Source organism: Blennius ocellaris (genome assembly GCF_963422515.1).
Source record: "Blennius ocellaris genome assembly, chromosome: 20".
Lineage (NCBI taxonomy): Eukaryota > Metazoa > Chordata > Actinopteri > Blenniiformes > Blenniidae > Blennius > Blennius ocellaris.
The window spans coordinates 11,724,372-11,751,872 of NC_137669.1; the positions used below are offsets into that span (position 1 = coordinate 11,724,372).

General features: G+C 45.3%; 2 protein-coding genes across 2 annotated transcripts; both read right to left on the bottom strand.

Annotated features, from left to right (window-relative positions):
- Positions 1–3: 3 nt before the first annotated feature.
- On the bottom strand, positions 4–3,740 carry btd (biotinidase). Its single transcript, XM_080515530.1, has 6 exons — positions 3,220–3,740; positions 2,128–2,277; positions 1,836–1,987; positions 1,585–1,762; positions 913–1,485; positions 4–832 (listed from the first exon to the last, which is right to left on the bottom strand). Exons 1-6 carry the CDS (start codon positions 3,439–3,441, stop codon positions 563–565), a joined length of 1,545 nt encoding a protein of 514 aa, XP_080371656.1. The 5' UTR covers positions 3,442–3,740; the 3' UTR covers positions 4–562.
- A 1,809-nt stretch (positions 3,741–5,549) lies between these two features.
- snx13 (sorting nexin 13) lies at positions 5,550–25,831 on the bottom strand. The gene is made up of 25 exons (XM_080516070.1): positions 25,748–25,831; positions 16,843–16,955; positions 16,563–16,665; positions 16,327–16,416; positions 14,395–14,516; positions 14,186–14,304; positions 13,849–13,953; positions 13,662–13,750; positions 13,464–13,547; positions 13,001–13,139; positions 12,810–12,898; positions 12,559–12,658; positions 11,751–11,944; positions 11,551–11,655; positions 11,279–11,449; positions 11,108–11,177; positions 10,304–10,446; positions 10,107–10,214; positions 9,910–10,020; positions 9,565–9,726; positions 9,405–9,476; positions 9,187–9,332; positions 8,987–9,055; positions 8,249–8,361; positions 5,550–8,093 (listed from the first exon to the last, which is right to left on the bottom strand). Exons 1-25 carry the CDS (start codon positions 25,757–25,759, stop codon positions 7,858–7,860), a joined length of 2,865 nt encoding a protein of 954 aa, XP_080372196.1. The 5' UTR covers positions 25,760–25,831; the 3' UTR covers positions 5,550–7,857.
- Positions 25,832–27,501: the final 1,670 nt, after the last annotated feature.

A 27,501-nucleotide genomic window follows, 5' to 3' on the forward strand; every position in this document is an offset into this window, starting at 1 on the left:
AATCTCCAGCAAATACTGAAGTGAAGCATGGAGTTCCTCTGGGATCTGTTTGACCTTGGATATTTTTCACCTCATACACTCTTTTATGTGGGGAAACATCTGGATTCTCTGCTTATGAGAACAGACAAAAAGGGTCTGTCAAACTTCTCAAAGGACTAAAAAGGTGTGATTTTCTGTTTCTGACAAAACTAAACTTGGTGTGTTCCGCCGCTTTAAAAATAAAAAAACTGGACTCCTCTGTGTCAAAGACCGGCCTTCTATCTATGCATTAATTCAACACTGTCGAATGTCTTAAAAATTAAATATAACCCGCAGCACATCCAGAAGCAGGAGAGATTATCTGCTATGAACATTATTGACTCACTATAGAATTTAACATCCTAATTTTCAAAACTCAACAAATGTGTTGACTCATGAGATATGGAAAAGCTCATAGTTAAAAACCGACTCTTGCAATCTCATAAGCTGTTGTCTGAATCTAACTGAAGTGAAGAATAAAGACTGAACACACGTCCATCAGAGCCTGATTACTGGGCTGGTCTGAACTTTTCCATGTCCTTCATTAGTTGTCCAGGTGGTACATCCGCCCGTACAGACAGGCGGTGACCAGGCCGCCCGTCATGTTTGAGTGTGTCATGGTCACTCCTCCCCCTGCAGTTCTCTCCACCAGGTCTGGCTGCTCCAGAACCATACGACTGGACAGCACTGACGGGTAGACATATCTGGTCTGGAAAGTTCCCTCCAGCACAAAGTCCATCTTGGTCTCGGCTTCTTCCACCTCCTGTCCGCAGCCGCCGGCTTCCGGCTTTGCACACCGAACCAGCGCGCACACCTGTGGACACAGGCGGCGTACATAAGTGGGACAGAAGACATAAAGCAGTTTTGACTCTTGTGATTTCACCTTGTTCCCACCTGCACGGCATAGCGTCCGTTAACCACGTGCGTTCCGGCAAACGCACCGAGAGCGTAGAGCTCTGTGCCGCCACTTTGTGGTCGCCGCCTGTACTGCAGGCCGCAACAAAAGCCCCCATCGCACACTTTGAGTTTGCCCTCCGTCTCCTCCAAAAGGAGAAATTTAAATGGGTCGTGCATCATGAGTGAGACGAAGGAGGGGTCCAAGAGGGAAGCGTCAACACTGGAGGGGTCGTCACAGCTGTCTGAGTGGCAGCATCCAGACTCTGGAGCCCCCACCCCCTCCTCCGCAGCTGCGCTCTGTCTGGCCTGTCCTCCAGGTAGGGGGTCCAACCGCGGCACCCTGGCCACGAGCAGCCGTCCCTCCTCCGGGTCACCTTTGGCAGCGTGGTGGTAAGTGGCAGAAAAGGGGGTGTAGATGCCACTTCCCGTCATGATGAGCGGGTCACTACGAATGCTGGCACCCAGCAGAGTGACGTTGTTCCCCAGGCTGAACGCACGCTGGAACTGGATTAAATCCAGTAGGGGGAGCTGGTTCATCCAGGCCGCGGGGAAAATCAGCTGACGCACGCCCTGAAAAGAGACGGGGGGGGGGGGGGGGGGGGGGGGGGGGGGGGGGGGTCAAACACGACACAGCTCTTTACTTGTTTTTCTGTGCGCGGGTTTTCCTACCCTCTCCACCAGGGTCATCGTGGGGTCGTGGAACAGGATGTCGAAGCAGATGATGAGGCCAAACGTCCCGGCGAAAGGCGTGTCAAACGTCACGACTTCAGTCTGCGGAGGCGTGTCGAAGGCGTCCTCGAAGTAGAGGTTGTTCTTGTGGTAGCGTGCCACCAGCAGGCCGTCTGAACTGTACGAGGAGACGACGTGACTGACTGACGCTGAGGAACTCACGAGAGCACGGCCAAGATCTCCCAACGCACCTGAACACCACGTTGGTGTTGAACTGCCAGTGGCCGTCAGAGGGACAGGGGGCGGAGGGCGCCGTCGGCAGGGGACAGGGCTGCAGGTCGGCCATGTTGGCGACCAGGTAGAGGTTGTGGCGACGGGCCATGCAGCTCAGCCGATGGAGAACCTGTCAAATGAAAACACTCAAAACGTGAGGGTGCTTTTTTAGTACGAGTGAGACAGCCTCGTACTAAATCTACACCGTACAAATGTGTCATGTCATCCTACGTGACCATAACACAACATCCCTCAAGCATGACCTTTAACCTCAGTGTTATTGTATCTGCCGGGTTGGGTGCATGGATTCCAGCTCTCCCGTTCAGGGTCGGGAACGGTCTCCAGGAAGCCCGAGATGGATGAACGAGTGTAGTTGAAACCCTGCAGACCATCTTCAGGGAATACCAGGATCTGAGCACCCTGAGAGGGCCGGAGGAGCGGAGAGAAGTAGGGGCAGGAGAGAAAAATGCTGATTACAAGCTATGTATGAGTTTAGCCCAAAAACACGTGAATAAACACACGTCTAAAGATTTACTTCTTTACTTTGTGTCACAACAATTGAGTGCATCCTAAAGTTCACCCTGAGCATCAATGTATCGGCAATGTAAATATCACAAAAGCTCTAATGAACTGTCATCAGTCCTGTTTCCACACACACTGTATTGTGTGTGTGTGTGAAGCAGCATTTCTCGATTTTGACAAGTTATTCCAACTATAATATGAACTAGCTGACTATATTTTTGAGTTCCAGCTATGTTTGGCCAAATGTTTCATGCCTTTGAAGATTTACAAAAAAATTTAATGTCATGTGATCTGGAGGTTGAAAAACATCATGATATTGTTAAAATTGCAGTTTTAAGTCAAATTTCAGGTTTTTATTGTTTTGAAAAGGGATAGGTCAATAAAAAATAAACTGTGTTGGTCTAAAACAAAGACACAGTAAGAGTTCAACTTAATTCTAAGTTATAATGCCATAATTCACTGGCCCGGTGGCGATCAAACTGCTGTATGTGTATGTGAAGTAAAATGAGTTTGACACCCCTGATTTTAAGTCCCACTATAGTTTTCTTTTGACAAGAGGAATTCTATTTGGACCGCTTCTGGTTGAGGAGGTCAAAGGTTGGATATCCGTGTTGAATGGTTAACACTGTAGGAAAACAATGAGGGGAAATGTGAATTAAAGAGTAACTAATGCACTGTTGTTTATTAAATATCACAGATTGCCTCACATGTGACTCATCTTCTACTTTGAATCATCAGATTGTTTTGAGGTTTAAGCAGCACCAAGAAAAGAAAAAAAAAACCAGAATGAACAATCACGTGAGTTGAATTGAAAACAACCCCCCACGTGAGCAATCGCACCTGCTGTGCAGCTCGTGCCGCCTGCTGCTCGTAGATCTCCAGGTTGTTGTGCAGCAGCTGCAGGGCCTCGCGCCGGGACAGGGGCACGCGGGGCTCCGGGTTCAGCACCACCCGGTGCTCGTACACTGCGGCGACGTACGACGAGTCCGCCGCGCCGCCGACAGACGCGTAAACAAGCAGACAACCGAGCAGGAACAGCGCTTCTTCTGCTGCCAGGGACATGGCTGCTGGGACTCAGAGCCAGACTGACACCAGCCGTAAGAGTCACTGCGGACTCTGCTCATTTTGTGGTTAAAAAGTGATAAGAAACTCCTGTTGCAACATTTAAGTTACTCATGAACTCGTCTGGTTGCCTTGCGGCTCCAGCGGTGTTTCGGATGAACCGGTTTCCCTGTTGAGTTGTGTGCTGGTCGAGCGCGCTCGCCCCGTTACGTCCTCACAAAACACTTCGAAACGTCATTGTAACGCGGTTAAAACAGCGTTCACGAGCCCAGCTCCAGATTCCTGTCGAGCTTTTAATATCTGCGGTTTTGAAGGGACACTAAAGAAAATCGGTCACTAATTAACGGGGAAGCCACTAAATTGAAACCACCGGAAGCAGTTGGTACATGACCCGGAAGTGTACAAAACACGACCTCCAAGCAACACTTGCACGCTGGAAGACCTGGGATTTACTTAGTACCTTAGTTTTCCTGCTTATTTTTTAACACGCGGGTGGTTTCCAGGGTATTCCTCTCTTTCCTGACCACGCTGCCGATGCTTCTGTGTGTTTTAATCCGTCAGCATTATTATTAGCTGTGCAGCACAATGGCAGCTCCTCCGGAGACAGGAGGAGGCGCGGACGCCCCCCTCTCCAAACCCAGCCAGATGTTTAAGAACTGCTGGAGCTGCAGGCTGCTCTCCGGCGGGGGGCTCATCCTGTCCGGGGCTTATGTCTACAATGCTGCGAGGAAAGTCATGAGGATGGGAGGACAAACCTCCATGGGGGTCGTGGCACAGATCACATTTGCTGCAGGTAAAAGTTCTCGTGAGACTTGTTGTTTTTGCATCATGTCTCTATTTTTTTTTGCAGTGAATCACGCGTGTATGTTTGTTTGTTTCAGGCCTGGCTGCCTGGGGGATTGTCATCCTCACCGACCCGGTGGGGAAGTCACACAGGGTCGGAGAAGAGCCTCCATCAGCTGGACGATGAATAGAAATCAGACTGTTGTTGTTGTTGTTGCTTTCCAGAGTCTCCACCAATCTGCTGACGGATTTGTGCATCATTAAATCCTGGAGGCATTCGACTGTAGGAATGACGTGTAGTATATAAATACATGCAGTTTTATCTCTACTGAATACTGTAAACTTTCCCAGTACATAATCACTGGGACCTTAAACTAACTTCTTGAACTGGCTCTGCACTGTGCGACACTCTCCCTCCTATTCCCTCATGCGATCAGCTTCACGCCTCCAAATGAGCCTCCGTTGGATTAACTAAATAGCTTGAACATCTTAAGATGAGATCTTCAAGTCGACATGGGGAAAGGCTTTGCTGTGTTACACTGTCATGGTCACACATCGTCGAGAACTAATGGAACAAAACGTGTTGTTATCATCAAGCCCCTCGTTTTTCAATCAGATGTGTCACAGCTGGGAGATGGAACATACAGAGGATCCTTGAAGATGGTTACAATGTGCCATATCACCACAAGAGGGCGCTGGATCTTACACTATCTCCAAATCTTCAGTAAATTGGAAGGCCAGGTAGCAGATCCAGCTTGCAAGATCAATTACTCTTAAATTATGACAACCAGCCCATGAAGTACACTTACGGCTAAAAGTCCTCACACGTGTTGACTGATACACTGTGTGAAAATATGTGGTAATTCTAATGATCAGTAATAAAGTTGATGTGCTTTTCATAAACAAGTTACTGGTTTGGTTTCCTGATCTTAACTTGTGTATCACATGCTGGAGTAACTTACAGTATATTTTGTACATGTGTTCAATTATATAGTCTTACTTACCAAAAAATACTAGTTATGACAAACTACATTAGGTGCATGTTTGAAAATGGACACTTGTAGGATTATGTGCATATGATCAGATGGTAAATAAACAATAGTTCTGATGCAACAGTCATGATCTTTTAAAGTCCCACACAAACAACTTTATCTCAATATGTAAGAGAAATACTCAGTGATGTGATTGTCAATAACTTACCAGCTTTGAAGTTACAGAAAAAAAGGGAGGTTATTCAATATAGACAGAACATTTGACTTTATAAAACATTGTGGATAAAGACAAGCACACTGTGGGTCAGTTAGTCTGAGTTACCTTTTTATTATTAGTGTTATACCGATCTGAGCACAACTGCTCACAAGGAAAAGTTTGATAAGCATGATGCAAAAAACAAAACAAAACCACCCTTATGTCATTTTCAGTCGCGTAAAATGATCATGATAATCTTATGTTTTTTTTTTTTAGGTTAAAGAAAAATATGAAAATAGAGTTGACAGTACATTTAGGCACACTATTAACACATACTGTACACAGATATGCACAATTTTCATTATCATAGATTCATATATACTTGGGTTAAAAAAAAAAGAAAAAAGACGAGCCTTCCTGTATGGAGAGGTGTGCAGAAAGTTAAAGGTGACGTCTCCTTCTCCCAAAGTCTTCACCAACCCCCCCCTAAGGAGGGAGGCTGCAGTTCATCATCAGAGTCCACCAGGGCTGCTCAGTGCAAGCAAATCACAGCAGACACGGGAGATCCATCAGGCGACGGCAGCAGAGTGGGGCTCCCACAGTTGCTACGGTAAGTGCTAATCAGCAGTAAATCCACTGGTCACGGGACGCGGCTCTTCTGTGAACCTGTTTGGGGAGGGTGGGGGGGTGCACGAAACGAGAGAAGAGGGTGTGGAGGGGATTTTCCAGCAGTCACTTCATGATAAAGTCGAAATTAATGCATAAAACGCCACTTATGAGTTAAAAACAAGTAGTTGTTCGAGGGCGCCTCTCGGCTAGTTATAGCCCGTTGAGCTAAAAAAACAAACAAAAAAAAAAAATCACTGTTGAATCATTGTGCATAACAGAGAGTGTGCAGGAAATAAGTGTAAAATACCCCCATACACACCTGTAACGAAACAGGGGAAAACAAAAAACACACCAGACTTATAAAACAAGTCTGTAAAATAAACATACTTTTACAACAACGGAATGTCAAGTTGTTGTGGGTCGACAGGGAAACTGCTTCTAATGTTTTCTACTATTAAAACATAACAAATGACTAGATGCAGTATACAATGATTCAGTTTAATGCACATGCATTAAAAAAAAAAAAAAAAAGAAGAAAAAAAATATATTGCACCAAATTAAAGACATTTTCTAAGAATAAAAGTGATTCGGGATTCGTCTCCATCCTGATTTCCTTGTAACGTTCAGTCGCGTGGAGGAGCGCTACCTGTAGCGTGCGTCTGGCGGTCAGTATATACTGGATGTGGGTTTAAGGCTGGTTCGCTAGTTCACACTGGCACAGTTAGTGACTTGGAGACGGTCGCGTCCTCGTGCTACAAACGCCGTCACACTACAGGAGCCGCACACAAGGACAGAGCAGAGAGTTACATTCTTCGGTAGTGTGTTTGATCAGCCCGCCGCCGTGTGTCGTCACAGCCTCATCTCTTAGGTCGTTAAAAGGTCAACGCCGCCTTTTTATCTTCACGCACACAAACACACACACATACAGACACACACACACGATCAGCATGAGCTTTGGTCATCACAGATGATATGGCAGTAGCAATACAGGGGACGCAGGCTGCTCCTGAAGGGTGGTACATATGATGGTAACACTTTAGTGAGGGAAAAAAAAAAAATAGAATCTTATATCTCAAAAGAAGCTGGAAGGAAGAAAAAAAAAAACCCCATTGATGCCAAAAATAAGAGTAAAAAATAAAAACTCATCCTTTCTACGTTTGTTCAGTCACATTTTAAAAACCTCTGTAACCCAGTGCTATTGACATTTTTTGGTTGCTGTGATATCAGAAGGATGATTCTGCGAGTGGATAAGTTGCTGTCGCACCTGGGAAGCAGCGTGGGTTTCAGCTGTGCGGGCAGGGTCACTGAGGTGGCTGGAGCGCGGCGGCCAGGAGCAGGAAGGTAAGGCAAGGTGTGGGTCTATTCTAGCTCGTCCTGCAGTTTAAAAAAACAACAGTATTTGTGGAGCCACAAAGGGAAGCAGCGTCGGCTGGCCCAAGATCAACTCGCAAAAAAAAAAAAAGGAGGGTAAATAGGCAGGGTGTAGTGGGTGGACTAAAAGAAAAGACTGCTGCGGTCAGTCTTGGTGCAAATTAGAAGATTCATGTTTGTGCATGTGTGTGTGTGTGTGTGTGTGTGTGTGTGTGTGTGTGTGTGTGTGTGTGTGTGTGTGTGTGTGTGTGTGTGTGTGTCAAAACAACCGAGCGTCTGTTGTTCATCCTTCTGTTATGAATAACTGGAGTGTTTTCATTCAGGAAAAAGGAAGGACAGAAATCACAAACTTACACACCTCCCCACACACACACACACACACACACACTCTCTCTCTCTCACTCTCAGCTCTCAAGTCTCTGTGTGTCTCGTGGGCCCGTGTCCTGCTGCCTCCGTCCTCTCCTGTCACCTCTTCAGAGAGGAGGATTTGAGTTTCTGGTTGTATCTCTGGATGCGCGTGGAGCGGGAGTGCAGCTTGACGAAGAGCTCCGGGAACTTGTACTGAGGGAACATGGTCTCCAGGAAGCCCTCCAGGAAAACGTAGACCAGGCGGCGGTTCATCGGCTGGTACTGGAACATGTCGAACACGCGGAGGATGCCCTTTCTTGTCGTGTCCGCGCCGATGATGTGCTTCAGCTCGTCTGGGGGAGGGGGGGAGCCAAACACAAACATCCTCAAGAAGGGAAAATGACATCATCGAGTAATCATAGCGTAGGTAGATTGTCTTTGTGTGTGTGTGTGTGTGTGTGTGTGTGTGTGTGTGTGTGTGTGTGTGTGTGTGTGTGTGTGTGTTCACCTGGCATGATGCCTAGCAAGCTGGTCTTGGCAGCCACTCGCGTCCTCATGCGGATGTTCTTGTCCCGACGGGGCGGAGTCTCAGCTAGGATCCCGTTGGGCCAATAGGAATCTCTACAGAGGCGGCAAAACGGAATCGATTAAGATTCTTCCGATTGTGGAACATTTAAGCGGTGCTTCTCGGTGTTTGATCTCTCTTGGGATATTCGTGGCGACACGGCGACGGTTTGCGTTCCGAGTCTCACAGCAAGAAGAGCTGGAGCTTTCTGTGTGGAGTTTCAAAACTATACAGCTGTAGTGACTGGGAAAACATAAGCAATGATCCTTTCTAAATGCATACAGGAAGAGGTGCTCCCATAATCAATGTGCACTCGAAATTTAGATCGAGGGAATGCTCTTCTTAGACTAAGTGCTTTATAATTTGAAACTGTAAATCCTGCCTCTATCTCCTGTACCAGCGTCCAAATGAGGCAGCAGCCTCCTACGGATTCCTGCCAAGGTGTTTGGCACCGAGACAGGGCGGGTTGTAGAGATAAGTCTGACGGCGACTTTAAGGATGAGCAGTTTAACAAATGGGAGGACATTCTCAAGGAAATGTCACCGGTCGACAAGCGAGCAGCGGACAATCCTGTAGTGTCTGATGTGGATCAGACGTTGATTTGTCTCTCTCTTTTATTGCGTTAAAATGTGTTAAGAAAGCCACTGAACCACCCGAGACCTGCGGGGAAGGGGGCGTCACCTGAATTTCTTGACGTAGTCTGCCACCTGCTCTGGCGACGTCATGTAGTCCACATGATCCACGATTTTCCTGCAGGAACAAAAACAAGCAAACAAAAAAACAGAGGATTTGAGCTGAACTTCCATAAATAATCTAAACTTTTCTACGAGGCACACGTCGGTGTATTCCAGCCTGCTTTGAGGACTGTGTGTGTGTCTGACCTGTTGATTGTGTCTCCATACGTGGCCCTGATGAGCTGCTGCAGCAGGTTCTTGATGTTCCTCCGGAGCCACTGGTTTTTCTCTTTCAGGTCGAACACCTCGTCCATCAGCAGCAGCATCACCCGGAGCGGGATGTTGTCGTCCACCTGGACAAATGAGGAGCTCGTTGAAATGTTGCTTCAAAAAGCACCGGCGGGAGAAAAACTGAGCCGACTTACATTGTCGTCGAGCTGGGCGGAGACCCGACAGTGTTCCGGGTCGATGTCGGTCTTAGGCAAAAGTGGAGGCACCTGGAAGAGTCGAGAGGAGAGGTGGTCAGAGTGGGGGGGGGGACAGCGAGACAAGCTGGATTTATTTCGCATCATTAGTTGCTCCTGCCTTCAATATGGACTGTTTGATGTCCTGACCGAGCCTCTCCGACATGCGGCCCATGTTGTCAGAGACTTTGGTCATGCCTTCAGCCAGGCTGTCTGGCAGAGCTTTGACGGCGTTGGACACATTCCTCATGGAGCTCCGCAGAGGATTCACAAACGTGTCTATCTGCGGAGACGGGAAGCAAAAAAAGAAGAAAAAAAAAATCAGCTGGGTGAAGCCGCAGCCTTCACAGTACTCCATCATGTACTGATCAGACGTCCGTATCTCATCATGCGTACAAAAACGCTGTAATATTTCCCCAGGGGAACAGTTTACAAGCTTCAGAAAATAAAAAATAAAAAAAGTTACCTTTCGCGCAAACTCTCCTTTGCCCTTGCTGTAGGCTTTGTTCTCGAGGAAGTCGTAGACGTAGGGGATCAGAGTCGGACAGGCCTTCACCATCTCGGGGTTCAGCAGCAACTGGAACAACCGCGAAGTTAAGCGGCGCAAACTCGGAAAGTAAATATGGCGCAATGCAAAACAAATAACCAACATAAAACTATTACTTGAAGATAAGCGTTGAGGTCTTTTTTTCTCTTCTCCAAGAAATCTCGGTCCATGTTATTGAAGGTTTTCTTCCCTGGCAGCTTGAGGATTGACGCCAGGTTTTCAAACTGCATAAAAAAAAAAAAGATTCAAAGATTATATCTCTGTTGCACATTTAACCACTTTAGACCTGCTTGATCTCTAAACCGCCGCGCACCTGTTCAGTGATTCTCATGTGGAAGTCGTGGAAGTCCGAGTAGCGGCGGTACGTCTTCCAACAGTCTTCGCTGCCGTCTTGATTGCGTCTGAACACAGTGATGGCGTACAGCGCGTAGGTCTTACCGTGGTCGTTGCAGACCCCTGCAGCACCCCAGAAGCCGGGGAGACAAGCATCAGCTACCCCACCCAGAAATTCATCCACAGGGGGAATGGATGAAGGGAGGAAAAAGGAGTGACGGGACCCAAAGAATAGAGGGAATAAAGTGTGGCAGGAGCAGAGTGAAGTGGTGGACAAGCAAGCGACGGAAAGGAGTCCAGAGCGAAGAGGAGGGGGGGTAGAGGTGATATAAAAGTGTGACAGAAAGGCGGGAGAAGTGAAGGGAAGGGAAAAAAAAGGAAAAACAGAAAAACAGTGAAGGTGATGGAATGAAAGAAATTAAAAAAAAAAACAACAAAAAATACAAGAGTGTGAAGTGACACGGCAGACACATGCAGATGAATGGAGGTGAAAACACGTGCAGGGGAGGACTAGAGGGGGTCAAATGTCATGTGACCAGGACAAACTACACACACAAAGGTTAACCCACAGCAGATGTTTCCAGACAAGCCATCATCAAGCATTAGAATTGTAACTAGAATCATTCTGCGACTATTTGTATCTGTGAAATACATGGTAAAAATAAATGTATATAAAAAAAAGAAGCTCTGCAAATATTTGATTAAAATAAGTATTTCCACTCTGCTAAAACACCTCCAAACATTCCGTTTTCAGACTTTTGTTTTGAAGGCTTGGCGCTCGTACCTGTGTCAGAGATGAAGGCATGAAGGTGCATAGTTTCATCATGGCAGGAGTTGGACAAGTCGTCCAAAGACTGAAATCGACAGAGAGGAACCATCGTGAAGTAACGCCGTCCAACCCGTGGAAGCCTGGCACTGCACCTCAGCCTTTCGGGCTAAAATTCAACCCACTTACTAGATTTATGCTTCCCGTTGGGGAGCCGTTGAAGGACTCGCCGTCGCCGTCGTCGGAGCCCCGGTAGCTCGGCTCTTTCAACATGTCCAGCTCGGCGAGCATCCGCACGTAGAGGGGGCTCTGCTTGAAGGACGGGTAAAAGCGCTCGTCGCGCAGCATCATGTCGTACACCTGTGGGACGGCGCGAGGCGCAAAAAAAACCAAGGAAATGAGAAAGCTACAAAAACAACAACAAAGACGATCGTAGACAGACCGTTAAAACTCTTCCGCACCATTTTCTGGATGTCATCAAAAATCTCCGGCGTGGGGTCGTCTTTCTGCAGTTTCTCCCCCAGTTTTATGACCAGCGCCTCGTCCACCTGCACCCTGGGGGAAGCCTGTCGACACAGGCGGACACCACCAGATAAGCTCTCGCAGGCGAGATGAAGCAGAGACGCCTCCTGCAAGTCGCCGTGATATTTTGAGTCCCCACCTTCTCAGACAGGTACTGCTCGAAGACGCCCAGCGCCGCCGCCTTCAGCAGCCCCTTGGTGGCATTCGGCTGCTTCTTGCCGTCCTTCTGCCAGCCCTGCATGGCTTCCAGCTGCTGCTGCGCCGTCACCCTGTAGCCCTCCACCGTGAGCCAGAAGAACAGCTCCGCCTGGGCCCCCGCCGCCTGCATGAAGTCTGCGTGCACACGCAAACACATGGCGCCTCACATGTAACACTCGCGTTACACTTTCTTATGACTGAACGCTGCAGTTGCTTGGATGTTTTGGCAGCTCGAGCTTCAAGGTGATCCAGTTACTCCAACGCCATCTGATGACAGTGAGCGCTCTCTGTGGGTTGTTTTTTTTTTTTTAACTTTGCATGCAAGTGTTGGAGATTTTAATTGTTCATCTTTATCAATTAAAAAGGAAAAAAAAAGCTTTAAAGTAACCATTTGCAGTTCGAGGCATGCTAAAAATGTAAAACCAGCCGTGGTGTTTAAACTACTGGCTGGTTTCCACATCAGATCTGACACAACTTGGCTTGACTCCTTGTTCCTCTCGCTCTTTTACGCAAACACACGTACGCGCGAACTGCCGTAATCTGATCTGTGTAGCGGAGTGACCTTTTTAGATCTCTCACAAGGTCTTGTGGAAGCGACAGGGAAACGTCTCTAACGAGGCTGGATAAGGTTACTAATTTTAGAGAGTAGGAGCAAGATATGGATAAAAAAAAATAAAAAAAAGACGACCGTCTATATAAACACTGTGACATACTGTGAGAGACAGGATGTGAAAATCAGTTGGAGTTACCCATGAAGAACTGCAGGGCGATGTTGTGGACGAGGATGTGATCCAGTGGGATGACGCACAGTTTGCCGAAGTTGGCTGCCAGCTTCAAGGCGTCGACCTCCTACACAACACATGATCAGAAAAACAAAAATTATAATCAGGGAAAAGCATCACGAACACAAATGCATCCAGCTGATAGGGAGGAGCCCAACTAATATATATTAAGATAAAGGATATCAAATAATTCATGGTCGGGTGCTTCAGGTTCTTACCTTCCCGGAGTGCAGCCTTTGTATCCTGGTCTCACACACCTTCTTCACGAACAGCAGACTGTTAATCTGGTTCTTGATCACATTGATGTCTAAAAGACAAAGAAACAGGGAAGCAATGGATTCATTCGTTCGTCCACGCGCGACGCGTTGTGCAAACGTTGACGGGTTGAAAGCGTGTGGCGTCCGCCCACCGTCTCCTGCCGTGTCCAGAGAGCGCAGATACTGCAGCTCCTCCAGCACCTTGTCTTTGACGGACTCCAGCTCGGCCGGCTTGTCGGTTAACTTCAGGATGTTCATGAAGGCTTCATAGTTGCAGCTCGAGTCCCGAATCTACACACAGTGACAATCATTCTGAGGCCAAAGAGCTTCCCCCTCCCCCCCCCCCCCCCCCCACTTTAATTAAGCTCTTGATGATTCTGGACTCTTCTGGTAATAAAGCCTGCAACCTTCGGCAAACGGATCATTTTGTGTTACAGAAATAATATTAAAGCCTAAGTCAGGAATTTGCCTTTGGCCCGTATATTCTGCCTCAATCACAAGACATTTTAATCTTTAAATCTCAGAGGCTTTTTTTTTTAGATTTATTATTTTTCATGTAATAATCGAGTTTGGTGTTGTTTCCTTAGCTGCAGCGGCAATATTGTGCAAACGTACCATCCAGATGACAAACTGGTTGATGTAGTCGGGATCGCTCAGCTGGTTGATGAGAGGAAGTAGCACGCCACGCGCAAGGACCTCCTGAATAAACAAAAGGGAAACAAAAGTCACAGAGTTCTTTCGCAACAAGCATCAAAAGACGACTGCCTCAAAGGACGCGAACAACTGAACAAACCCGCGTGCTTGTGAACTCACCCTGAGGAAATATCTCATGTTCTTGTTGTGGAAATCTCCAGGAGGTAGTAACAAATACAGAAGCAACTCACACAAGTCGCGAAGAAAACCTGAGACACACACAAACACACACCCCATGTTCAAACGTATCCATGACACCGTTAAACAAAAGACTGAAATGTAATAAACATGGACGTTGTGTGTTTACCTTCTTCGTCTTTGTGCGAAGTACAAACTACATCTCGACAAATCTTCCTCTCCATCTCCACTTCGGCTTCGAAGAACGAGTCCACCAGTTCATCCGTTATGTCCCCTGTTCAGAAAACAATCCCCGCTGTCACTACTCGCACTATATTTAAAATAGCGACGATGCATTTATCATAAATGTTACAAATGACGGGCTTGGTGCTGCAGTACAATTAAATCTTTATTGAGTCACAGCATTGTCAACTTCTCTGTGGTAAAGAAGCTGAGTGATGTCTGGAGACGAGTCACTGAGAACCGCAGCAACTAGAAATCAAGAGTTTAACAGTGTGTGTACGTACTTTGCTTGTCCTCTCGGTCGCCGAGGCGATCCTGGGCTTTTCTAAAGACACGTAAATGGGTGGCAAAGTCGTCCACCAGGCGAGTGGTGAAGTAAGGCTGCCAGTCCACCTCTTTGGACCTGCAGGCACAGCATCAATAGTTACATCAGTTTGAAAGGCGCTCTATGGGGAGGGAAGTGTGTGTGTGTGAGGGTGTGTTTGTTCCGTACTGTGTAGAAAACTGGACGAGGGCGTTCTGCAGCGTCTGTCTGATTTCCAACAAGAAGGACTCGTCTTCGCTCAGAGTGTAGTACCAGTACTGGATGTAGTCTCGCAACGCAAACTGGATCACCTGCAGAGAGAGGAAGAGGAGGAAACTCAAGATTGCGAAATGAGCATCTAACAAGCAAGGGGAATAGTTAACTCAGTTTCTTTCTCTGATCGTCATGTTACTAAGTACGTCAGCCTGTTTCAGCTATGATTGCTTTTAAAAGTTGAACTGACTTTCAACACCGAAACCAAAAATTACACAAAAGTCCCGCTAAATAGTTGTTGTCCTGTGTATTCTGAATCATAACCTCCAAACTAATGATGACGCTGCAATAAATGCAACCGAAAACCTTTGAAACGTACAAAAGGAGGCAACAGATTTGCAAGAAGTCCTTTATTATGGCCCTGAGTTGTGAAGAAACCGTCCGTCATGTCCCGTGTTTGGTTTGCTCACTGCTTCATGGTCCTAATGCGTTTGGACTTCCTTTGGACATGCCTTACAAAGACGTGCATTTCATGTGGCTGGTAACCTTCACGCTATGTGCCACGCCAACACAGTAATCATGCTAGGATTCCTTTGGCCGGACCAAACAAGACAAGTTTGAAAAATATCTGAGAATCTATTCAGTGACTTCACAAAATCTGTTTTTCTCTTTTTAAATCTCCAAACACTCAAAAGAGGAGATATGATTAGTTGAAAAGAAACCAGGATAAGCCAATCCTCTGACTGTATTCTGTTACAGTAAATTGAAACGTAGCCACGTCTGATTTGATCAAGGCCACGTCTGAATCAATTTAACAGGATCGTCTGCAGAGACACTTGAGAGAAAGGTGTGCTTGTAAGTGAAAATAGCAGAGCAATCTAGCGGAGAATTTTGCTCTCACAGCCCGATGTGCTCTACATTTAGTGGCGCTTGACGTTCAACATGCTGCTGAAGTGATAAAGTGTGCATTCCCAGGGTGAAGGGAGGGTGGAATGGAGCCACCACGAGAGCCGTCAGTGTCATCTGACCGTCACTAAGTGCTGCGTCGGCACTAAACTCTGCCGACCGCGCTGCTTTGCGGAGGGCGACGAGCGAAAAAAACGAGGTTTCTTTACAGTGAGCGCTGTGGCCGGCGGATCGCAAATCATACAAATTATGACGATCAAGCCAAAGCCACAAACTTCATCTTCCCCGTCTGCAGTGCCGACAGAAAATCCACCCACATGCAGAAGTTTTACAATCGTGCCAGGCTGAGTTAATTATCCAAAAGCAGTGAAGAATATCAAGAGTGGAACCATTTCTTCCTTTTACCCAGGCCTTATGATGGGAACACCGTCACAGTAAATTTTCACTTCCACTTTCTATCCTTTTCAACATATATGTGTGACGCAGAAGACCGAATAAAATAGAAATGCCAGACTTAAGTGCTTTATAGTTCTACTTCTTTAGTTTCACGATTTCTCTTGTGAAATCACAACACGACTTTCCCTTATATAAAACACGACTGATCTCCAAAACACAAGGAGCAGCCTTCCTGCGAGCCCACGGCACAGGGAATTCTGGGAGTCATGCAATGGCTGACGGCGAACCCTCCTCTATGGCTGGAGGCCATGAAGCCGTTTATGTGGGCCAGCTGACGGGTCGGACACTGACCCGAGTGAGCCGGCGTCCAACAAGTCAGGAGCAGCCTGCGTTAATCCCGTTACCGTGTGTTGGCTTCTCTCGTCGGTTGCCACCGCGTTAATAACCATGCGGTGGTTTTAATGATCAAAGTAAATCGCCCAGCTGAGTATGCTTTGTCTTCATCAAAGAGCATTGATGGTGGTATGTTTTTGAAACGTGAAATCCAAAGATTACATTTTCACTGTTTGACACACAAAGTTAAAAGAGTGACTGAATAACACACACCTGCTGTAGTGGTTCATCTATAAAACTGGAGCCCGTCAACCTCCTGTCAATCTTTATGGGCTTCATCTCCAACTTCATCTCATCCAACGTCTGAAACACAGAACAACACACGCGCGGTGAGAAATGGAGCAACGTGAGTTACAGAGAAAAAGGAACTTTGACCGACAGAAAATTAAATCTGCAGCGAGTTAGTTTGCTGTACAGGTGTGTCAGTGTGTGTGTGTCTGTGCTTTTACCTTCAGTATACCAATTTGAGTCGGTGGCAAATAAGATTGCTCGCACTTTTCCAGGTGTTTCTCGGAGTTGATCTTTCCATACAGCAAAGTGACCGCAAAGCCCCTAGAAAAGACAAGAGACATTGACAGAAGAGTTAAAAATCGTTTCGGGCTTGTTGAAAAAGAATGTCGTATGCAATGTGTGAAATAATGAGCATAATTGTAAAGAGAGTACATGTGTTGGAGAAATATACACCGTACGGCTTTTAAAGAGAAGTGATGTTGAGATCATGTTGCTCACCCTCCAATGAAGCAGAAGATATAAAAGGCCAGGTAGAATATGGCAAAGGGTCCAAATGTGACAAGGAAGAGCACAACTCCAAGACCCCCCCATCCCCAGATGGAAAGACTGGCCTGAAAAAAACAGAGAAATAAACATGTTAAGTGCCACATATTAATTTATACCAATAGAATTATAATATCACATGGGGGCAGTGGTGGGTTACAGGTAAGGAGTTTTGACCAGAGGTTTGATGGTTTGAATCCCACTGCCAATGGCTCCCCGAGCAAGGCTTTTGACCCCAAACAGCTCAGGGTGCACAATACACCATTAATCGTGATATCAACATGCACAATGTAGATTGCAAAAGACTGACGGAACTGCAATAAATTAACTTTCAATGGCGCGACATGTCATCCTATTTGGTAGATCAGATGGGAGCCGTGCTACCTTTTGACGTCACAGCCGTAAATAAGAGTCGAGAGAAGGAGCACCGTTACTGGGAACAATGATGGTACGTTCACCTGGTATCAAGCAGCTATAATAACCACACTCTGGCTGTGAGGCGCAGTGGAAAACCAGTGTGTAGAAGACAGCAAAGACTTCTACAGAGGCCTTTCTGACATTTTATATAGAAACCACAGGAGAGCTTATCCATGTTTTATGGTCATACACATACCAAAAGTTCTCCCAAAAAGGTTTTTAGCTGCTCGCTCATTTGCGAAGGAAAAGTCGCAACACACCGGCAGAACTGGGAGACAGACGAGATTAGATTAGCACGGATTACAGACAACTCATGAACCATGATGACATTAACAGTGCAGATTAAGGCATGAATTCATTCCTGAAGAGTAAATGTTGGCACAGGAAGAGAATGTGTTTTAATGCAGAGTATCAGATAAATACCATGTCTGTCTGTGTGTGTGTGTGTGTGTTCATGTGTCACATTCTATGGCTTTCCTGTTATTGTGTGTGCAGGAAACCGAGCTCTCACATTGAGGCCACAACTCTGTCCCACTTTTCCAAGCAAGTTGGCCAAGCATCGTCACGGTTTAACCGTCGAAGTTAAAGCGCCAATTATAAAGCACTGGGGGATTTAAGTATTCAAATAATTTTAAAATACATTCCCAACTTGTCGATTGATTTATTTGTGTCCAATACTTGGCATCACGCAGTCATGGGAGTATTTTCAAATGAAATTTTGTCCTTTATTCTCCCTGAAAAAATCATGTTAGATGTAAGATGACTCATCCTGCACTCGGGGGTGTTTCCTAATTCTGCATCCAATAGAGATTCAGGGAGTCTCCTCTGCACCAACAACAGATGCCAGCCACAGTGGCTCAAAGTGACGGGAGAGTGAGTGTGACACAAATCTTCAAACTCTTTTTTACAGGAAATATCTACACAAAGACATTCTATTTCACAGTCTCTCATCCTTTTATATTCTTATCCTGAAAATCCCCAAACTCCCAGAAAGCAGAGAAATAGGACTTTTCAATGACTATGATGACAGTGGCTCTCAGAAAAGCTTCACATGGATGTTACGCATTGTTAACAAGAACCATGTTGACGGTTGAAGTCAACTTGGGAAAAAAAGGCCAGAAGAACTCACTAACTATTACACATTATTTAACAATTCTACTTGCCAACTGAATACATGTAGGAGTGGCTTTCATACCATGCTTAAGTGTTACATATTATGTCCTGGAGGTTGCATTATGAAAGCAATCCACCCATAAACCCATCATAATGAGACTGAGGGCAGCGACTGATCTCATTGTGCTGTAATGTAATAATGTATACGATGTACCAGTCTTTCTTTGAGAAGCCACCAGGCAGATTCACTGACAGACAGAACGATCAGCGGTGATGATCTTCGGCTGCCCTACATTCACACGAGAGTTACTTGGATAAGCGGCTCCGCTGATGGAGACAGACAGAGCCTCCTTACGACACTGACACATTGTCCGAGCTGTCGCCGTCAACCACAGCCAATCGGATGACACACATTAGACGACCTGCCAACTGTGTTGCTTTGGGATGCCCGAGCCAGCCGTGTCGGCATGTATAGCGCTGAGACTAGCCAAACATGCTACTGAACCAATGCTAATCAAACTGGGAGGACGCCACGAGGACAGAATAACTTTGCCTTTACTTAAAAGGTGACTTATTGCTGAAGAGATTGAAACTGCAGAATGATAATAGCCCTGAACATACGTTGGTGGAAAAAATAGTCAGCTGTGCAGGACAATGATCAGAAAATCTGCAGGGTTTCAGAAACGTAATCATTAAATCGATCATCAGCCTTTCAAATAATGCTGTTCAATAAGTTCTAATTCAAATAATTACACTTTAAGACATCCAATGCTCTTGTGTTAGCGCTGAGCTGGCATAGTGCACGAAGGTCATTCCTGGAGCGTTTTCTTTCATTAGACTCTCAGTCTGGGACATTTATTGCGGTGTCTGCTAATATCAGCTGCTTACACCTAGAAGACCAATATTGAAGCACAGCATGACCGTATAGTCCGAGTATAGAATGAAACCGTGCAACACACACGGTATACTTGAGTTGCTTCAGGCCAGAGCTACAGGTTTGCCCTCCTGTTGGACCAGGGCTTCAACATTAAGAGTTAACGCATGGATTATTCCTAAAACTCCTACAGTGAATGCATTCACATCATTAAAGGCACATTTTAGAGAGAAAAACAATGAAAACTACTATACAAGATACTGGAGTTGGATATTTTGCAAAGAATCTATCCGTGGGAATAAAAGTTAGTTCAATGTACAACAAATTCATCTTGATCTTCAATTGTATTTATAGGGCGCAGTCATCCAATACTATTTATCACAGTTCTATTTGCTATCAGGGACCGTCGGCGGGGATTTATTTTCGCAAACCGGCGGTTCGTTGTGTACCAAGATCATCGTGGGTTACAATCAACAAATGACCTCGGAAGCGTCAGGTTTCATAAAGCCGATGACGGCTAATTAAAATCGTCTCCACAGACACGGATGTTACAGATCAGCTCACGACGGCCGTAATCAGCAGAGGTTAATGTCACAGTCCACATTCAAGGAAGACCTGCTGACCCCGTCTCCATTCACTCACAGTAAAACCCTCGATCGACTCGACAGGTGCTGTCTGAGTGGAGCCCGGGACGAGACGGACGAGCTGGTCATGAGCATGCAGGTCATTACTAGAACAGGAACAGCCCACCGCGGAGCAGGCGGGGAAATATATGACACATAGCAGGCTGTCGTTGAGTTTATAAATGTGCCGATGGAAAGCTTTCACCAAGGAAAGCAAACATTAGAGCTTGTTATCATGCAGTGCTATAAAAAGGACCATTCACTCCTGTATATTTAACTGTGATGATAATCACATATCACTTTTCTGAACTGAGCTCGATGCATTTTATTTATCTGAAGTTATGCAAGACATCACTGTTACTGGACTGGCATTGTGAACACAAGGTGAACATGGATTTATTTATGTATTCTTTTAATCAAGGAATTATCTTTAGCTACTCAATTATCTCGCTTTAAAATTCGGAACGAGAAAACACAGTTGCCGTTTCCTATCAAAGCTCAACGATGCTGTCCTGTCTGCAGCCTCCGTCAATCACATGCACATTCTCAACTGTTCCAAGACTTTTTTGCAGGAAGACAGGAAGCGAATGCCGAAAAGCTGACAGTAAATGCATGTCATTAACGTTCGCGAGCACGTTGATGTCTGGACTGCAGAATGTGTCCAAACTGGCTCGACTGCCCCTCTTCGTCAAGTCACAACTGGTTTGAACAGAGTCAGAGCAGAAAGGCTTGGCCAGCAAAGAACACTGTCGAGATAAGAGTTAGAAACATCAAAAGGAATGCTCTTCAGTGGGCAACGTCGTAACGCCACACACTCTACATATCTTCACCCGTGCGTCCTTCTCTCAAAGCGCCTGGAACGAACCGTCAACCATAAAGTAACAGATTCCAAGAAGCTCCATGTAAAATCTCATGTGAACACAAACCGGTTCAACCGTGGTGTCACAACTATAGCATCAGATTTTTTCGATGCCCAACAAACACAAAATAGTTAAAAAGAAGGCTGTCGAATTCACTCCTGGGAGTGTTCTGTTCAAGAACAGTCAGTCAATGTAATCATCTGATTTATTACACTCAGGCCTGAGTTATGTGCCAACAGGTGACTGTATTACACACACACAAGCTCTGAAGGATAGCAGCCCTTGGAAAGCAAACAGGGATGGGCCAACTCTGCTCGCCACACACACAAAAAAAAAAAAAATCATCACTATCAAAAGATAGTGATGATGAAAAGGTCAAATTGTGAGCAAGCAATTCAGTCAGGGTGGGAATTAATACTACTCATTAAGTAAAAAGAGCTTCTCATCTGTGTGTTATGTTTGTGAGATCAAGTTGTGTATATTTGATATTGTTACACTTCGAACGGCAATACAGACGAACTGCCTTGGAAATCATTCGGAAATTCACTTGGAGACAGCAAAGAAGCGTAACAGCAAACAAAAGGCCAACAATCCTCGAGTCGTTTCAAGCCATTTATCTCTTGGCAATGGCTTCTGTGATAAACATCGAGGCATCAAGCGGCGCAGATGAAATACTTTGGGCATGTCAACAAACTGGAAGGAGCATACCCATGCAGCTGGGAAATGGGATTGTTAGTAACTGAGCCGATCATATTTCCCAGTTGGAAGCATTCATTGCTACTGTCAGACTCCACGAATGACACCGACGATCACATACGGAAACTAAGAGGGGAATGATTCATGTACACCTGTCATTTTGTTAATTGCTATGACCGTTGCTATGAAGCTCTATAGTTACAAACTACTTTCTTGGAAGCAGCGGGAGGAAGCAGTTTAGTTTATGCAGACTATGGGGGAGTTGACTGGTTCCAAAACACACAGTTCCCAATCCAATTTTGAGGCTCAGCTATATTATCGTTAGTAATGCAATACGGTGCCAACAGCTCCCCATGAAATGGAAAATAAACACAGGCAGCGTGAGCAAACATTCACTGAAAATGTAACAGTATGTACTTGAACCGGATCAACTAATGTCCAGGCTGATGTGGCCGCCGCTGGACGTGAAGGCCGTCGGCCAGCCCGTGTGATGAGGTGACTGCGGAGGAGAGATGATAACTGACACTCTTGAGTCATTACAGCTTACAGAGGGTTTATAACATGAACCATCTGTTCCAGTGATTAACACCCGACCCGGCGGGGGAGATGCACACATTTACAGTTGGAGATGCACAATGGCACAAGTGTGACGGTATCGGTGTCCCTCCAGGACGTCTGCACGTTCCGACGGGGAACAAATTAAAGCCATTTAGTAATAACAACAGGACAGGGACATACCATTAAAATTCAACTGTACACATTGTTCTAAAACACAGATTAAATGGCATTTGAGTAGAAGCTTTGTCTATCAAAACACAGACAAATGACTGGATAAAGAAAACGTGAATGCAAATTTGCACAAAAGATACATTTCATGTCCTTAAAACTTAAAATCAGTAGTTGCCTTACAGTGAGAACGGTGTAAACTCTAAATCGGGGATGAGAAAATTGTATCACTTTGACAGACATAAAAGCTGAGCATTTCAGTTGCAAAAATAAATAAGTAATAAATAATTATGACACCTAATTAAATAAATAGAACTCGCAGTATGTCTCTCAATCAAGTAAGTAAAATAACAGTGCACTTTAAAATGCAATTACATAGTAATTACAAATGATATCTGATCTAAATGTGGTGGAAATGACCTTTGTCCTCTGATCACCTGTGAAACCAATAATTTAATTTTAAGGAAATTGGCTTGCGGGCCACAAATAATGAGAGCAGGGGGCCACCTGTGGTCTGTGAGCCGCCAGCTGCATGTGTGATCTAAATGTTTGAAATCAATGCAACCTAACTTGCTTTTGTGGTCTTTAACACGTTGCCTCTTATCTGCGTGCTTGAGATTTTTTTTAAAATCTTATCTTATATATGCATTTCCTGCGCATATTGACAGCAAATCCACACATACTGCCTTGCACGTACACAGAAATGTCGGTGCTCAGAAAACTACAAGAGATGAGTATATTTCTATTTTTGTGACCAAGACCAGTCCACAAGAGCTTAGCTCCCACCCCAACTGGCGTGGTCATTGGGCGAGAGGTTAACTCAGCCCATTAAAGCTCTCCTGTGGGAGATCTCCTCTTAATGCCTGAGACGAAGAGAAAGTAAGTGGTGCTGACTGATCATGTCCCGGTACGTCTAATCCACCAGGACCACCATAATACAAACTCTCACCACACTCGCTTTGGCAAAGACATCAAGAAAGAAAAATATAGCAAATGGTAACAATGGAGAATTTCCAGAAATGCCTCGCATAGTGACCCACAACAAAGTGAGAGCTGCTAAAGAGTTTATATCTTGAACTTTTTCAAAATGTCCTTTCACAAAGCCTTGGTAAAGTGTAGCTGTTGTTTTCTTGTCAGCCTGGACTTGTATCTGTCGGTCAAGCGACGGTAATGGTTGGATCTGATTGATTTGTCTGGCTTGGTCTCTTTTTTGGAAACTGACAGTCAAAGGAGCAGATGAAAGTGAAAATGTAACTAATTCAGAACTTGAACTGCACATATGAGACAAGCCCACTGATTCTCATCAGATATTTTCTGTCCAGATTGTTACGCCCATCTCCCCTGAGCTGTAGTTTGATATTGCTGCTTCCAGTGTTACCCTGGGGAGGGTGAAGTCAACCTTATGCCTTTTTTTTCTTCACCTTTTAGGAAAACAGTGCAAGGAGGGCGTAACTGGGAGTTTTCATTACTCACCGAGACCCAAACCAGATTGTAGCAGAAGCCTAAGTTCACCTTTAACACACAACCACATAGAAGGAAAATGCACCGGGAGCTGAACCCCCGGCTTTGCAAAGTTTAGCAGCTATGGCAGTGTAAACTAAAAGGAAGAAAAGAAAGAAAGAAAAAGATATAAGAACAAGTAAATTCACTTCAAAGTGGGGACAAGTCGGATGTCACGTGTGAACGAGACTCTGCCTGAGCATGACCTGGACTCACAGAGGATATATCTGGATACAAAGCACAGGTCTGAACGGGGCTTAATTCTTGAGAGCTGTCGGCTTGTTTGGCAAGGTGACAGCCTCTTCTAAGTTTAGGAAGGAAGGAAGGAAGGAAGGAGGGAGAGGTGTACTCGATGACAAGCAGGCCTGATGTGACAGCATGCAGGCCTTGCTGTCTCCCAAGCTTTGATTAAGACAGCTTAATGAGGTTTAGCCAGAGGTGAAACACACTCGCATAACTGTGTGTGCCTGGCGATGATAAACCTCGAGTTAGTCACAAATGAACAGATACATTTATCAAGCTATGCGGGTTCTCGGTCGCTTTCTCAAAGGAGCACGTCACACTAATAAAAAAAACCAACAATGCATTCCGATGTCGACAAGAAACCAGCAGGACGATACGAGCACACAACAACGTGTGGGAAACAGTTCCACTGAAGCAGGAAATTGAACCCAGGATTATTGAACACAAGTCTGTCATTCATTTCAAATTAAGGCGAGCGGAGAGCAACATGTCTGCAGAGGTTCTTAGCTGAAGTTTAACACCCGACTGTGCATTATACAGAAATCAGTGTTGCCTGTCTGACGGGCTGAGCACAAAGCAGCTGGAGACTCATTACATCTGTAAACCTCGACTCAAGACTGCTGGAGAGATGATGTGTATTGAAGACAGGCAGTCTGTGCCGTTTGTTCACCCCCACCAGTTTTCTCCTTCAATCCTATGTGACACTACATGAATACTTACACACAGAATAAATCTACCTTAGTGTACAGAATAATAATGAAACATACCTGAACCTGTTACAGTGATTAATTGCATTATAAAACACTATTTTCTACAATAAATCAGTACTACACACTGTTTCTCTCTGAAGCATGATGACATATCTATCTTAATACAAGCTGGTTGCTTCGTGTTGTTTTTTTTGTTGTGGTTGACCTTGTCTCTCAGCTTGTGACGAAAGTCCGGACTCAGCAAAAATGAAACTTTCCATCAAACATCATGACTTCAGTTAAAGTCGGGAAACCTCATGTGAAAACGGCTGTGAAACTACAAGTCACGTTGATAAATCTCCACCACTATTGACCAGCTCCAGTGGACTCCAGACACCTTATTAATATTTCAGCAGCAGCCTATTTCAGGTCATTTGTGTTTGATAGGAGACCGACGAGCCACTGTCAGTGGAGACACCCCCAGCAGAAAGATGTACACACACGTCTTAAACACTTTCCCCACACGTGAAAACAACCTTGTAAACGAAATGCAGCAACATCTGTATGGCCCTCATCGAGCTGCCACCGCATACAAAGCGTTCAGACCAGAGCACAGAGGCGCAAACTCCTTCACCGGCACTGACAGTCGACTGGAATCTTCCTCGTTCTCCTCCAAAACAAAACGGCTAACTTTGTTTTCGCGTCCACGTTCGCTCCTTAGCCCCCGTGTCGCCGCTCGGCCAGCTAACGCCCAGCTCACCTGCGATCGCTGTAACGTAGAAACTCGTCGTTGGGGGACCTTACTCATAATCTAAACGCACATTACTGACATCGGCTGTGTCGAGCTAATTCCAGCGCGGATCTCCTAAACCCATCGTATTAACATGGCGTTAAACGTGTAATCCCGGGCTGACTGCCACTTATAGCTGACAGCCCTCCTGAAGCACGGCGGCTGCGTGCAGTGTCCGTCCTCCCCTCCCTCTCCCTCCCTCTCTCTCTCCCCGGGGCAGGCTCACTGTTTACCTGCGGGGCTAACCGCTGGGGCGCTAGCTGCTCCGAGCTAACTAGCCGTGGCCGCCAGCGGAGCGACACGCGCGTCCGCCTCACGCGCGAACTCACCTCTGCAAACATTGTCTAAAAGGCTGCGCGCGCGGTGGCTCCGGCTAACCCCACCACATCGTAGCATGCGAAGAGGAGGTCGTGTTGTCGGGTTAAAAACGCTCGTATTTCCAGCCTCCGTACGCTCTTCGGAGCGTCGCCATGTTTGCAAGGTTTACGTCTCGGCTGACCCGTTTGTGGACGTCGCCACGCGATTGGCTGAGCTCGTGATGACGCAGTATGCCGCGATAATCACGATTGACTGACCTAAATACAATAATATTTGACCAACTGCCGGTCACAGTATACATGACAGTCCTCATCTAAGACGGGGGATTAATAAACTCATATTTACTAATACCATTTATAGGAATACATTACAAATAAGATGTGAAGATTTGGACCAATCAGAATTTCTTCTTGGGGCAACGCCATTCAAATGCATTGAAACACATTAACATCTATGTTCTGTAACATTGCCTTATTTTCCGTTAAAACATTTTTTATAGCTAAAGAATGTTCTGTTTTATTCTATTATTTGCCCAGGTCTTTTTGAAATGTAGAGATCAGACTGAAAAGGTAATCTAAAATACAAATAAGAGACACTGCAATGATTTTAACCAGGTGAGTCACTCAAATCAGCTTTATTATTTCCGTTAATTCACACATCAGGCGATTGTAGATCAATTTAGGGACTGTAGTAGCCTACCTCAGGAACAATTGTGTTAGAATTGCATAAACACGTTATAATCGAGGACAAAGTTGAATCAGTGTATTATATTTGTTGACTGACGAACAAGCGACCTTTCCAGCACAATGGAAGTCGTTGTCCACTGTGAACTGGTATTGACTCCAGTCCCGACCAAATCTAGAATTAGATAATGTGATATAGAAAATGAATGGATTGATACTATCCTTATGACATGTCAGCAATAAAAATCAATGATATTCACTTGCATTTATGAATAAAGTTTGTTACCGTCCATCTGAAAACTAAAGCGTCTTTCATTTGCAAATTGTTGAATTAGAAATTATCCATGTATGCATTCACGTTTTGTCTGTATTGTTTTATTGAAACTGTTTGTGATCAAATACATAGGAACATGTAAATGGCTATAAAGAATATTGGAGAAAATCCACATATAATCCATCCATTCACCCATCATTTATACTGTTTTAACCACTTTGGACAAAGGCAGGGTAGACCCTGGACAGCTCGCCTGACCATCACATGATAAACAACCACTCACATCCACATTCACTCAGGTAATTTAGTCATTTGAGCACTCATTTACCCTAAAATGCATTTGTTTCATTAGAGGAAACAAGAGAACCTGGCAAAAAAAAAAAAAAATCTCCCGCACACACTTATATAACATGAGCAACAAGCTGAAGACAGACTCAATCTCAGGTAATTGTCACTGTGAGGCAAAACAAAGAGGAAAGAAACCGGTACACAGCCCACACATACCATCTTCTGTTTAGTAATGTCGTATAGAGGCGGAAAGTCATTTACTGCCATGTTAGTTCACATGGACTTTGCCCCTGCAGTCATAATTACTAGACAAAGATTTTGGACAGAACACCACTGGTCACAAGCTTGTCTGACGGTGTTTGTCTAATACTCTGCACACAGCTGCTACTTCTGGCTCTTTGATGCCTCAGTTGTATTACACTTTTAAGTTAATACTTTGATTTGTAAAAGAGAATTTTTTTTTTTTTTTTTAAAGTGTGATTTCCTTTTATCAAGCGAAGAGCATGACCTGTGTCAGTTT